The sequence below is a fragment of the Cnephaeus nilssonii genome (assembly GCF_951640355.1).
Source record: "Cnephaeus nilssonii genome assembly, chromosome: 9".
Classification (NCBI taxonomy): Eukaryota; Metazoa; Chordata; class Mammalia; order Chiroptera; family Vespertilionidae; genus Cnephaeus; species Cnephaeus nilssonii.
Genome location: NC_137080.1, coordinates 94,302,306 through 94,317,214, shown reverse-complemented (window position 1 = coordinate 94,317,214; position 14,909 = coordinate 94,302,306). Strand labels below are relative to the sequence as shown.

General features: G+C 48.2%; 1 protein-coding gene across 1 annotated transcript; it reads left to right on the top strand.

Moving 5' to 3' along the window:
- Positions 1 to 50: 50 nt before the first annotated feature.
- LOC307104897 (proteasome subunit beta type-9) lies at positions 51 to 4,464 on the top strand. Its single transcript, XM_079780155.1, has 6 exons — positions 51 to 172; positions 1,823 to 1,890; positions 2,573 to 2,704; positions 3,245 to 3,374; positions 3,624 to 3,765; positions 4,322 to 4,464. Exons 1-6 carry the CDS (start codon positions 113 to 115, stop codon positions 4,447 to 4,449), a joined length of 660 nt encoding a protein of 219 aa, XP_079636281.1. The 5' UTR covers positions 51 to 112; the 3' UTR covers positions 4,450 to 4,464.
- The last annotated feature ends 10,445 nt before the right edge of the window (positions 4,465 to 14,909 follow it).

The following is a 14,909-nucleotide window of genomic DNA, read 5'->3' as shown; positions in this document are numbered from 1 at the left end:
ACGCGGGCGCCCCCTGGCGGGCGGGGCGAAGGGGCGGGGCTGCGGGCTGCGCGCTGTGCGCGGTCCTGAGTCGGGACTCCGTGCCCCAGGCGGCGAGCAGCAGGGAGCAGTGATGCTGCGGGCCGGACCACCTACCGGGGACCTACTCCGGGCCGGAGAAGTCCACACCGGGGTAATGAGTCTGGGCTTGGGGGTTAGCAGAAGGGGGTGGGGGCGCCTGGGGAGCTTTGGAAGCACCAAGGAGTGAAAGGAGACCACCCAGGGTGAGAAGGCAGCGCGTAGTCCCCAGCGCCCCAGTCCCCGCAATGAACACGTAGCGTTTCTATTCCGAAGGGGGTCACAGGCTGGTGGAGAAGGGGGTGCGTTGGCTCTTAGCTGGAAGCGCCAAGGGGAAGCTGCTCTAAGCGCTTTCGCTTTCACTCTGGACTGGAGGGGCGGGGGGGCTGGTTAAACCAAGGGAAGGGGCTGGAGAAGGTGCAGCGGGTAAGGAAACGCCCTGGGTGGAACACAGCATTGGGCGAGGGGCATATGCACCCATTGAGAAGGGCCAACTCATCACTCAGGCTCTGGCGGAAGGCACCTGGGCAATCACGGCCCCAGCCCTGATAGCGGGGTCCCCGGGCCCTCCCCAGCCTTCCCCAGGAGGGCTCCTGCTTGGCCCGGGCTGCGCAGCGCCCCTCCGCGCCCACTCCCACGCACGTGCTGGGGGACCCTGCCCCGGGGCAGGGGTGGCAGCCCAAGACTGGCTGGCTTCTGGTCCCAGACTGCGCCACCACTCGCGGCTGGGGGCTCGTTGCTTCGGAGGAGTAACCAGAAGGGGTGGCTGCCCCTGGGCCCTGGCCCTGTCTTCCTGGGGGAACCAGCCAGGGCGGGTCCCCAGGCCAGCGCGGTGAGAAAGAGCAGTGAGGCCACTTCTAGGTTAGAAATCTCCCCTCGCTGGCAGACCTCCAGAAAGTAGGAAGTAGGAGCCAAACGGGGAGGCAGCTGGGCCTGGGTTTCAGTCCCGGGTCTGCCACTCACTGTGTGACCTTGACCAAGTCACTCGCCTGTTCGATGACTCAGTTTCTCATTTGAACCAGGGACCTTTAAGGCTTTTTCAAACTCAACAGACGTAGAAAACGTGTAGCTTTCTACAGGGGTCCACTCCTTCACTCTGCCTTCCTTTCTGTTCTTGAGCTGGAAAAAGCTCGCACGCTCTGGTCAGATCCTCTCCGTGCAGATCTCTCCCCGAGTCCCCAGATGCCTCTGTACCTCTTGCTCAGAAATCCCTAAATGAAATCTGTTCTCACCCACCTCGTGCTCCTTGCTGCTTTCCTCCTTCCTTGAAACGTGGCCCTGCTGACCTCCAACACCCCCTCCCCACTTGTTTCCCCATGTAAGTGCTGGCTTCTGATTAAGGAGGTGTGGAGTGGAGGATTCTGGCCCAAAAAGCCCTGAGCTTGTTTCGCAAGATCATGGTGGCTTGCTCGGTCAGGTCTCCCACACCTGCACACTCAGGCACCTGTGATGGAGCCTGCAATTCCCTTGAGCCAAACTTCTGCCTCTAGGAGCTTCGCCCCCACCTCTCTCTTCACAGTGAAAAGAGCCCCACGCAGAAGGTGGGGCTGATGCTGTGGTACCTGTACCTCCTGTGCTGTCCCACGGCCAGGCGGTGGCATTCCCCTGCAGCCAGGAGACACAATGGAAGGATGGAGTGGGCTCTGGCCTGAACTTCTGGGTGACCCTGAGCCAGTCCCCGCCCTCTCTGGGAATGTCTCCTCGCCTCTGACAAGAGGGGATCAAGGCTCCTCTTGCTCTGACATCCCCTCCTCTCTCTCTGCAGACAACCATCATGGCGGTAGAGTTTGATGGGGGCGTGGTGGTGGGTTCTGACTCCCGGGTGTCCGCAGGGTAAGTACCAGTGAAGGTATATGCTTTGGAAGGAAGCGAATGGCCCCAAATACACATGTTTCTTACCCACTCGTGCAGAGCCTGGTGAACTGAGCTTTGGAGAAATGGAGTTAGCCTCTCAGAAAGGTCGCTATAAGATATTGGGTGGGTACTGAGGTCTCTGAATTCATGGGTCCTGAATACTTCTACCTGTCCCTGAAAGGAGCAGGGTCTGAGCAGGGGATAGGGATGGAGATTTGAGAATGAAAAGATGGGCCTGAAAAACAGGTATCTTGGTTTCTCACCTATCGCGTGTTGAACTAGTTGTGTCTTTCTCCCTCCTGGCCAGTTTCCTCAGATGCAAAATGAACATATGGGATTAGATCCACATTATTTTATGTTCCATAGAACACATAGCTTCCTCAAGATGGTTAATAGCAAAGAAAATTTTATAAAAGTATCATCATTCTTAGCTTACTATCTTTATTTCATTATAAAATCTTAAGCCTGAAATAAGTGATTTTGATTACTTGCAGTGTTTCATTTGGTTGAGATTATTCTTGCTTCCTGCTCTAATCCAAGCATTAAATTTCATGCAGTCCGTAGCTGTTCTCTTGTCAAATGAATTTGAGAAACACTGGATGATTAACCTCAAAAATTCCTGCCACTCTGCTGCTGCTGACTGCTGCCTCCTTCCCCGCAGGGAGGCTGTGGTGAACCGGGTGTTTGACAAGCTGTCCCCCTTACACCAGCGCATCTACTGCGCTCTCTCCGGTTCGGCGGCCGATGCCCAGGCCGTGGCCGACATGGCTGCCTACCAGCTGGAGCTCCATGGGTATGACGCTTTGGGGTCCTCACACTTCAACCCCGAACCCCCGTGCAGTGCCCTGCTCCAGGAGCACTGCCGTGGAAAACAAGAGGCTCCAGCTTGAACTGCTGCTTTTATTAGCTTTCACCCGGCCTGGGTCCCTCCACGCTGGTTTCCACGCCTGTAGGGTTATTTTGAGAATCAAATTACACCTGTGGAGGCAGTTTTCGAACTATAAGTCCCTATCCTAATGTAAATACTGAGGAAGAAAATGATGAGGTGGCCTGTGGATCGGGTCACCCATGTGGAGCCAAGGTCATTGGGCAGAAGTGAGGCTTATCTGCTTTCACCCACAAGGGCAGGTTGTATCACTGGGGCGTGGCGGGTGCGAGCAAAGGAGGGGCCATGGAGGTGTGAGGCTCGGGTTCCTGCACAGCGGGAGGGGAGTGGAGTTTGCCCTGTGGCAGCTCTGGGTTTCAGGAGGCCCTTGGCAGGGAGGGTGGTGATGGCGCACGAGGGTGGAACTTCAGGAGAGTGCATTGATCCTCTTCCTAACGTTTCCTTCAGGATGGAACTGGAAGAACCTCCCCTCGTTCTGGCTGCTGCAAACGTGGTGAGAAATATTAGCTACAAGTATCGGGAGGAACTGTCTGCTCACCTCATGGTAGCCGGCTGGGACCAACGTGAAGGGGGCCAGGTGGGTCTCTCCCAATGCACTCCCTCCCTTGGGGTCCCCCAGTCCCCTCGAGAGGAAGCTGGTGGGCGTGTCCTTCTAGCAGTGAGTTCCCAAGACACTGCCTGAAAGCACCGGGCAGTCTCCTCCAACGGGGATCAGAGATGCCGGGCCTTCACTGCAGAGCCTGGAGGCCACCTGCTTGTCCCGGTGGCAAGAACAGAATTGATGCTTCTTTGGTCTGACTTGAGGGTAACTCCCCCCTCCCCTCAGGTGTATGGAACCCTGGGAGGAATGCTGACTCGACAGCCCTTTGCCATTGGTGGCTCCGGCAGCACCTACATCTACGGTTACGTGGACGCAGCGTATAAGCGCGGCATGTCCCCTGAGGAGTGCAGGCGCTTCACCACGGAGGGTAATTAGCCAAGGGCAAGGCACCTGGAGGGCTTCTTACAGAGAAGGGTGTAGCCTAGGGAAACAGGAAGAGGAGGATGTGGGTGGCCATTTAATTTAATATCTGGACTGGGACACTTTTGAGAGTGAAGGGGGCAGGACAAATGCTGAACTAGATGGGACTTCAGGACAAAAGGCATGAACCAGGACTGTTCAGAGAAGAGCAAACTAAGAAACGTCGTAAGAAGCAGTGGTGAGCTGGAGCTGGCTCAGGCTGGCCCTTGAGAGCCAACTGGTAAGTAGTCAAGGATTTGGGAGCTGCTGTTAAGCTATTTACAACTGGACAGGAATCTTGGTAGGAGTAGTAAGACATGGACATTGGGAGGTGTTCCATGTAAAGGGCGTGTTTGTTTATTTTTTTACTTTTAAGATGGTTATTAGCGCACCACTAACTCCGCCTCTCTAGGACATGGGCCTGGAGTTGGAAGGTGGCAGTAGGCTTGTGGATGGAAGGGAAGGAAATGATTTTTGAAGGTAAGCCTTTCTCTCTCCCTGTCTCCCACTTGAACCCTCTGCAGCTATCACTCTGGCCATGAACAGGGACGGCTCTAGTGGGGGTGTCATCTACCTGGTCACTATTACAGCTGCCGGCGTGGACCATCGAGTGATCTTGGGCAATGAGCTGCCAAAATTCTATGACGAGTGAATCTTCCTCACACATCCCTCCTTATTTTGTAATAAACTTTCTGAAATCAGACCCGGCGTGGTCCATGGGAAGGGGGTGCTGAGAGAGGCGAAGCTTAGGGGAGGGGCTCCTCCCCACTTCCCTCCCGGGAGTCAGCGTCCCCTTTTCATTCTTTAGCCCCGAGGTCTAAAACCTCTTTCCCAGGAGGAGGAGGGCGGGTGTACTGGAAAGAGCCCTACACAGGACAGGTCATCATGTCCTGGGTGGTTTTTAAATGTCAGATACACAATTCATTCTAACGCCGCGGGGATGAGGGTGGAAGTTGAGGAGTTGGGACTCATCCCTTCGCAGTGGTTCTCAACCTTCCTAATGCCGCGACCCTTTAATACGGTTCCTCATGTTGTGGTGACCCCCAACCATAAAATTATTTTCGTTGCTACTTCCTAACTGTAATTTTGCTACTGTTATGAATCGTAATGTAAATATCTGTGTTTTCCGATGGTCTTAGGCGACCCCTGACAGCGGATCTCAACCTGTGGGTCACGACCCCTTTCACAGGGGTCGCCTAAGACCATAGGAAAACACAGATATTTACATTACGACTCATAACAGTAGCAAAATTACAGTTATGAAGTAGCAACAAAAACAGTTTTGTGGTTGGGAGTCACCACAACATGAGGAACTGTATTAAAGGGTCACGGCACTAGGAAGGTTGAGAACCACTGCTTTAGGGGAAAGACCAGCGATTTTCAGCAGGTGTGAGGTGGCACAACGGTGTGCCACAAGAACCTTTAAAACACGCAATACCTGACTATTTAGTTGGGGGCATTGACCTCATTTCCTTTAGATTGTCAAATAAAAAAAAATGACAGCAGCCAACACAATAATAGCCGCCCAGTGTGAATGAATCAAATTACATCTATTTTTTTGTCAGATTGGAAAAAATGTAATATATCTTTTGGTGTGTCTCGGGATTTTAGTACCGTATTTTCCGGGGTATAAGACAACTGGGCGGATAGAAGATTTTCCTGGGTTAAAAAGTCATCTTATATGCCGGAAAATACGGTAGTTAGTTATGTGTGCCATGAGGTGAGAAGGTTGGAAATCGCTGGCCAAGACTGAGAGGAGATAAGACAGTGGCACACATGAGAGTTTGCTAAGAGCACCAGCAAGCTCACCTGTAAAAGAATTCCTTCATCATGCGCTCATTTACTCTAAAGGCCAATCCATGATGAATGCTTAAATTAAAAACAAAACAAAGCACAGCACTTCAAGGGGTGCCCTCACTCTGCCGCCACGCCAAGCTCCCCATTCCCTCGCCTTCCGGTAGCATCTCCTCCCGGGACGCCGCAGTAATTAGCCAGGTCCGTTAGGTGCCACTCAGGAACCTGCTACCAGAGGCCCGAGTGACTGTGTTCAACAGCCGCGTTCTGGCCCTGAGTGGCCTTTGCCCTGCGCTTCCTGAGTGACAGGACCAATTCGTCCCCGCTGGGAGCCTCTTTCCTCCTCTGCCAAGTGGAGGTGCTGAGTGACCTCCACGGTGGTTCACAGCTCGACGTTCAATGCCAGTTGGCTACGCAGTGAGCAGGGAAGAGCTATATTCACAGAAACCCTAGTAGGCCCCTCTGGAAGCTTCTGTCTGCTTTGCTTTCTGGACCTCAGGCTAAACATACAAATTCAAAGTACCCTAAAGGCAGCCCTATGCCCCCGGGGGAGGATCTACGTCCACTAGAGCTGGAGTCCTTCCCAGCCGGGACACTTAATTTATTTCGAAGTTTAAAATAATAGTGGAAGGCCTACCTCGCCTGCTGACCGCCACTAGAAACTGGGGAGTAGGCAAAAAGCAAGCACTACAGGACTGATCGAGAGAGGACTCAACACTTGGAGGCAGCCTCCCGGGCTGTCAGTTGGTTTTCCTTTCCTCTCCCGGCTTTGCCCTGAAGTCAGGCCTCGGTGAGAGCTGCAGGGCAGAGCCGGGAGACACCCCTGCTCTGGCCAGAGGAAGCGAGGAAAGAGACCCTGCGGGCAGGGGAGAGAAGGGAACTGAGAGCCGGAGAGGGGGACTTGCTCATTCTAGACATGAGTCTCCCGGCACTGGTGCGGGCTGAGCCTCACAGCCTGTGGCCCGCCTGGACCTGCACAGCAGAGATTTATCCTCTTAAATGAGAACGCTCTCCTTTTCTTTATTGGCCAGCAATTATGGCCCGTGCCTTATTCCTAAAAGGGCTTAGAGCAGCTCACAAGGACAGGCACAATTTAAAACGAAGAAAGAAGAAGAAATTGGAGCAAAGAGAAAATAAAGTTTAGAAATAAGTGAAGCAAAGGGACCATGGATAGTGGCGTCATGTGGTACTGCACAAAAGGCAGACACCAGGAGGGAAGGGTCCATGGACTAACTGTGCTATTAAGAAATTAATGTTATCAATAAAAGTATAATTACCTAAAAAAACTAAGTGAAGCCCAGAGCTAGGACTAATATACAACATGAATATCTTAGCACATTGCAGACCAGTAGTTTTATTGCTAGCTTTCCTCTGTGGCCAGATAAGTTTCTATTGAACGAGTACAAAAGACATTTTACATAAATGTTAAAGGCACGCTTTAAAATTAAGTACCCATTGAATTTGAAGTTATTTATTACATGTTCTTACAAGCTAATATATTTTTAAAGTATGAGACTTTGTAAAACACTGTGTAATATGAAGCGAGAATTCTCGTGATCCGTCCGCAATGTGTTAAGAAAAAGCGATGTGCGCAGATGGTAAGTATGGGGATTTTGAAAGGCAGCTGTTAAGCAGTGGCAGCCCGACCCTGGCCTTGGCGGAAACATTTCTGCCCCAGCAGCCAGCACCGCTCCCAGGCAGAGCTTCCCCCAGGGAGCCGGTCTGCTGGGCGCATTTGTGAGTAGGAGCCAACTGGCTGAGCTACAGGGTAGTGAAAGCAAAGAAGGAAATGAAATTAGGTACAATATTCATTAAGAAATGAAAAGCCATAAAAAATAAAAAATAAAAATTCAAGTCACAGAACATTTACTGAAATAGAACATGCACTATGCCATAGAGAAAACACCAGTAAATTCCAGAGTATTAGTTAAACACAGTAAAAACAGTACTCAGAAAGAATTACATAGCTTCAAATACATTTATTAGAACAAGAAACGTTAACAATATATAACCTAAAAATTCTCCTAATAAATCTGGACAAAGAGCAACTGAGCAAACCTAAAGAAATAAGAAGGAAATTATAAACATGATAATAGAAAGCAATTTACTAGAAAACAAAACTATGTAGTAAAGATTCACAAAACCCAAAGCTGCTGCTTAAAAAAATATTGGAGATATTCAGACTTAGAACCAGACTGATCATGAATAAAGGGGTGAAAGGAATGAATAAACAAAATACAGAATGAAAAGGATGGAATAGCTATAGCTATAACCTAGATATGAAACATAAAGGTTTTATGAACAAGTATATGCTAATAAATTTGAAAATCTCTATGAGATAAATTCCTAGAAAAATTTAAGCTACAAAAATTAGCAAGAAGAAATACAAAATTTGACTATGCCAGTAAATATTGAAGAAATAGAAAATGTTGCCAAAAGCCTCTAATAAAAATAATTTTTAAAATAAATGCCCAGCCCTGGCCAGTGTGACTCAGTTGGTTGGAGCATCATCCGTACACCAAAAGGCTCCATTCCCGGACACGACACAAACCTAGGTTTCGGCTCAATCCCCAGGCTGACGGGGGCATGTGCGGGAGCCAACTGATCAACGTTTCTCTCTCATGTCCATTTCTCTCTCTCTCTCTCTCTCTCTCTCTCTCTCTCTCTCTCTCTCTTCCCCTCCCTCTTTCTCACCCTCCCCCACCCTCACCCTCCCTCACCCTCTCTCTAAAAACAAAAATCAATGAAAATGTCCTAAAGTAAGGCTTTTTAAAAATGCCCAGATGGTTTCATAGGTGATACATCAAACATTCAAGTAACATGCAACTCCTATCTTATGTTGTTGTTGTTTTTTATCAGAAGATAGAAAAAAGATCAAAAGCTGCTCAGCTAATGTTATCAGGCTAGTACAATCTTGATTCCAAAGTGAGGTATGGGAAAGTCAAGGAAAGAAAATAGGCCATTTCACTTTGAGCATAGGTGGGAAGAATAAATAATTATTTATGAACTGAATTCAACAGTATTAAATATAATAATAATATATCAAGATCAAGTGAAAAGTCCTTAAAATGCAAGGATACTTCAATGCAATAAAATATCTATACTAATAAAAGGGTAATATGCTAATTAGATTGGGAGACCTTCCGGACAGCCTCCCGGACAAAGCCATGCTGTTGAGGCCAAGGCAGAGGTGGTTAGGGCTGATCAGGCCAGGAGGGGAGGGCAGTTGAGGGTGATCAGGCCAGCAGGGGGGGGACATTTGGGGGCAAGCAGGTCGGCATGGGGAGCAGTTGGGGGTGATCAAGCTGGCAGGGGGGCAGTTGGGGGCGAGCAGGCCAGCAAGCGGGGGCAGTTGGGGGCGAGAAGGCCAGTGGGAGGACAGTTGGGGGTGAGCAGGCCAGCATGCAGAGTGGTTAGGGGTGATCAAGCAGGCAGGCAGGTGAGCAGTAAGGAGCCAGCAGCCCCAGATTACGAGGGACTGTGGGATCAGGCCTTAAGCGGCAGTCGGACATCCCCCGAGGAGTCCCAGATTGGAGAGGGTGCAGCCCGGGCTGAGGGACAGCACCACTCCCCCCCATACACGAATTTCGTGCACCAGGCCACTAGTATTACTATAATTCACCATATTTATAAACTAAAGAAGAAAAATCACCTGCTTTTCTCAATTAATTAATGAAGATATTTTATAAAGTTAAATATCCATTTATGATTTGTGAAAAACAGTTAAGGAACTGGGAATCAAATAAAAGTTTCTTCTCTTGGTAAAGGTTGTTATTCAAAAGACCTACGACAAGCAGTACACGTAATGGAAACATCTTAGGTGCCCAAGACAAGAATGCTCACTGTAGTTACTAGTTAAACATAGCACAGAGTTTGGCCTAATGCATAAGGAAAGAGAAATAAGAGGACTGAATAAAACTATTGTTACTTGAAGATTGAGTGATCATCTACTTAAAATAAAAAACAACAGAAGCAGTAAACCATAAAAATAACAAAAAAATTAACCAAGGTCTTTAGCCATAAGAACAACTTACAAAAATCAATAGCATTTCTCTACACCAGAATAACCAATAAGAAATACAATAAAAATTAGAAATAGTTTACAATAGCTGGAAAACTATTAAAGTATTTACTGACTAAGTCATTTAAGAATTCATAGAAAATGCCCTAGATGGTTTGGCTCAGTGGTTGGAGCATTGGGGACTGAAGAGTCCTAGGTTTGATTCCAGACAATTACCCCCCAAATTAATCTTTAAATTGAGTGTAATACCAATTGAAACCCCATTTGACCTTTTAAAGGAAATTTATAACTATACCTCAAAGGAATATGATAGTACTAAAGTCTTCAAACAGCTAAGCAAACCTTTAAGGAAAATCAATATAAAGGGAGACTTGTCTTAAGAAACATTAAGACATTCTATGGAACTATGATTATTTAAAAAGCATACTATAAATCCAATAGTTCTTTTAAAAGAATAATACATTGACAACGGAAAGGAAATCCAAAGTGAGGCTGGAAATAGAGAGCTGGCAGACAAATCCATATATATATAAAACCCAGTGGCCCTAACGCCATAATGACCAAAGACCAGTCACCAGGAGGCTGTGTGTGTGGCAAGACGCGCCCAGGTGGGCAGGGACTTGACTCTGGGTCACGAAGCGCAGCGGGATCTGCTGTCCCAGGTCTCACACAATTTCCTGCCAGTCTGGGTCTTGTGTGATTTTACACACTGGGTCACTAGTATATATATTTAAAATATATATATATACTACAGGCCCTGTGCACAAAATTTGTGCATGGGGGCGGGGGGTGGGTCCCTCAGCCCAGCCTGCACACTCTCCAATCTGGGATCACCTCAAGGGATGTCCTACTGCCCATTTAGGCCCAATCCCATCTAAATGGGCAGTCGGACATCCCTCTCACAATCTAGGACTGCTGGCTCCCAACTGCTCATCTGCCTGCCTGCCTTCCTGATTGCCCCTAACCGCTTCTGCCTGCCAGCCTGATCACCCCCTAACCACTCCCTTGCCAGCTGATTGATGCCTAACTGCTCCCCTGCCAGCCTGTTTGCCCCTAACTGCCCTCCCCTATCAGCCTGGTGCCCCCAACTGCTCTCCCCTCCTGGCCTGATTGCCCACAACTGCCCTCCCTTGCAGGCCTGGTCCCTCCCAACTGCCCTCCCCTGCTGGCCATCTTGTGGTGGCCATCTTGTGTCCACATGGGGCAGCCATCTTTGACCACATAGGGCAGCCATCTTGTGTGTTGGAGTGATGGTCAATTGCATATTACCCTTTTATTAGATAGGATATATATTATCCTAATATATATATATATATATATATATATATATATATATATATATATTCCAATACAATTGACACCATAAGTTGATGGGGAAATTCTGGATTGTTTAATAGATGTTATCTATAACTAGGAGCCCGTTGCACGAAGTTTCGTGCAATAGACTTTTCCTTCACCTGGCTGCCGGCACCAGTTATCCGCCAGCAGCAGTTTTCCTCTGGCCACCCGCCGATCAGAGCGCCTCCCGCCAGCACGATCGGCCACCTCGAGAGGAACTCCGATCGGGAGGTGCTCCGATCGGGCGGGTGGCCAGAGGAAAACTGCTGCTGGCAGAAAACTGGTGCCAGCAGCCACGCAATCGGCCACCCCAAGTTCCGCCACCAGCGTCTTCCGCAGTGCCGGCCTAAGCAGCGCCGGCCGTTTAAGCGAGTCCCCGCCCCCCACTCCTACCGCCAGCCAATCGGCCACCCTGAGTCCCGCCCCCACGCCTCCAGCCGGCCCAATCGTGGGCGTAGCGGAGTGATGGTAATTAGCATATTACCATTTTATTAGGTATGATAATAAAAGGGTAATATGCTAATTAGACCAGACGTCTTCCGGACGTCATTCCGGATGTACTTCCTGACAAAGACAGGGCCAGAGGGAAGCCAGCCAGGGTCTCGGGTGCCAGAGGGAAGCTGGTGCCAGCAGCCAGGGGAAGGAATGCCTACTCTTGCACAAATTTTCATGCAATGGGCCTCTAGTTATAAAATAATGGCTCACTGTATAAAGAAATGCAAAGCTGGATTCTGACCTAATGCCACGTACAATAGCAGGTGAGTTGAAGCCTCGAAAGAGAAATGGGAAACTTGACCTGTAATAGAATAAAACATAAAAATTACCTTTGGGACCAGGGACAGGGAAGGACTTCTTTATATAAATCCCCCAAGACCATAATAGGAAATCTTATTTCAGTGCTTCAAAATTAAAGACTTTTTTTTAAACGAAGACCATGAACAACTCATAGACAAATAACAGGATGGGAGAGGATGTTCGCATTGTCTAAAATGAACCAAGGATAATATCCATAATATACAGTAACAAATCAGTAACAAAGGCAGCAGCCCCTAGAGAAAAATACACAGAGAACAGGCATAGACTTTGCAAAAGAGGAAACAAAAAGGCAATGTGTGATCAAAGAGATCATCAAGTTCAACAATAATCACAGGAAGACCAATTCACACGTCACTTTGTCCCTATTAGGCTGGAAGCATCAGGGAGTTAGATGATGCCACACGGTGAGAAACAGGGGTAAGGAGCCCCTGCTCTGCTAGTGAACCCCAACGAGACTGCCTTCTGGGGAGAGTTCTGTGATACTAATCCTGGCAGTGCCACCAGGATACCCCTCCTTCCTCCCTCAGGCCCCGAGGAGACTTGCACACTGAACGGCCTCTGTAAGTATTGGGGTGGCAGAGAGAGGGGAAAACTGTGTCGACCAGAGGGGTGGGAAACTGTGAGTGGTCACCCAGGACTGTGAAGAGGTTAAAAGAAGTACATTAAATGCACACCCAGTAACATGGGTGGGTCTTTAAAACACAGGGTAGAGGTAAAGTACAAGTAACAGAATGAACAATTTGGCACAAAGTCACTCACTTTAAACAAAAATAAATACACACAGAACAACACACATTTTGTAAGAATCCATATAGCAAAAGGATAAATACAAAACACATTAGAAGGTTGCATTTAGTGAGAGAATTGGGGGTGGGAAATTGGGATAAAAATGAATCTATATACAAAGAGCCAGGGTTGTAACATCCAAAACAACTGAAGGCTTGACCAAACACCAGGCTGCTCGAGCAGCAGGTGAGCGGGCTGAACTGCTGACCTCTTGGAGAGAGAGAGAGGCGGGGCTGATCAGCAGCGGAGCAGCTGCTGGCGAGGCCCAGAGAGAGAAGCAGGGTGATCAGACCCTGCTTCTCTCTCTGGGCCTCACCAGCAGCCAAGCCTCTCTCTCTCTCCCAGAGGTCAGCAGTTCAGCCAGCTCACCAGGAGCCTGGTGAGACAGGCCCGGAGATGCTGACTGGCATAGAAACTGACCAATCAGAACCAAATCTGGGTGAATTGTGAGGAGGCAATGGCTGCCTAGGAGGTGGAGCTTTTGACGCTGACTGGCATAGAAACCGACCAATCAGAACCAAATCTGGGTGAACTGTGAAGAGCCAACAGCTGCCTAGGAGGTGGAGCTTTTGATGCTGACTGGCATAGAAACCGACCAATCAGAACCAAATCTGGGTGAACTGTGAAGGTAGAACCTAAGGTGGGGGCTGAGGAGGCATTTTAAGGGCAACAGCTGTTTGGTGTAAGGTGTATGAAAGTGATTCAATTTTTTAATGACCAGTTTGGCAGTATAGTGCATATTACTGGCTATCAGTCAAGATATAGAGATTTTGTGTTTTTGTCTGCCAAGAGCATCTCCTCCTGCTGAAAAAGGCTTTTACCCCCCATTTAAGCAATCCTATCCTATATAATCTATCTATACTAATAAAAAGATAATATGCTAATTAGACCGGGTCAACCGGCCATCTTCCAGACATCCAACTTCCTTCCAGACAAAGCCATGGTAGTGGGGGCCAAGGCAGAGGCAGTTAGGGGCAATCAGGCAGGCAGGCAGAGGCAGTTAGGGGTGATCAGGCAGGCAGGCAGAGAGGTTAGGGGCAATCAGGCAGGCAAGGGGCAAGGTAGAGGCAATCAGGCCAGCATAGGGCAAGGTAGGGGAAATCAGTCTGGCAGGGGGGCAAGGTAGGGGTGATCATACCAGCAGCCAGAGGGGTTAGGGGCTAGGGGCAATCAGGAAGGCAGGCAGAGGGATGAGGAGCGATCAGGCAGGCAGGCAGGCGAGTGGTTAGGAGCCAGTCATCCCAGATTATGAGAAGGATGTCTGACTGCCAATTTAGGCCCAATCCCTGCAGAATCAGGCCTAAACCAGAAGTTGGACATCCCTTGAGAGGTCCCAAATTGGAGAGGGTGGAGGCTGGGCTGAGGAACCCCGTCTCCGTGCATGAATTTCACGCACCGGGCCTCTAGTAAATAATAACAAGCACAGGATATTTTGTATGGACCAATGATGATCATGTGCCATGAACTGAAGAATATACACTGAGTGGCCAGATTATTATGTTATTATGATCTCTGAATGTATAATAATCTGGCCACTCCATATATATATATATATATATATATATATATATATATATATATATATATATATATATTCAAGGCCCGGTGCATGAATTTGTGCATGGGTGGTGTCTGGCCAGCCTGGCAAGGGAGAGGGGAAATGGGCAGTTGGCTAGCCTGCCTGCCTGGTTGAGGGGACAATTTGCATATTAGCCTTTTATTATATAAGATATACACTGAGTGGCCAGATTATTATGAGTTCAGAGATCATAATAATCTGGCCACTCAGTGTAATTAATTCTACCATTTTCACCTAAAATTTTTAGAAAGTCAATGGGGCAAAGAAAATCATAGCTCCGAGAGCAATTTCTTCTATTTTTTTATGACAAATAATAGGTAATTCCATATTTTTTCCATCCAATAAATAAACAGGATATAAAAATTCAACTGAAGATCGGGGTTTAGAGGGCAGGATTTAAGAATACTGGGATTTTCCCTGCATTTGCAGCCCCTCTCTCCAATGCATATGTATAATTTTTATTCTAAATCTTTTAGAATCTAGTTAACATGTTCCATTTAATAAAACAAACTAGAATATGCGAATTTTCTTTGGTCCTCCTTGTGGGCATACATTGTAAGAATAAAAAGGTTTTAACTCCAGTGGGCCTATTCAGAAGCACTGGAAATTAGTTCAACAATATTCAGCTTTACCCAACAATGTTTATGACAGAGTTCTATGTGTAATATAATGATGTGTAACACAGAGCACATGCTCTCAGAGACCCAGAGATGAAGTGTGGAGATTACATTTATTTCTAACCTGTGCTGGCATGGAAGAGACTGGGTTTCTCCGGGAA

Excerpts from the sequence above, each read along its gene's own strand:
- LOC307104897 (XM_079780155.1), top strand. The coding sequence starts at position 113 with ATGCTGCGGGCCGGACCACCTACCGGGGACCTACTCCGGGCCGGAGAA. Across the intron at positions 173-1,822 it reads CCGGAGAAGTCCACACCGGG|ACAACCATCATGGCGGTAGA; the intron begins GTAATGAGTCTG and ends CTCTCTCTGCAG. Across the intron at positions 2,705-3,244 it reads TACCAGCTGGAGCTCCATGG|GATGGAACTGGAAGAACCTC; the intron begins GTATGACGCTTT and ends CGTTTCCTTCAG.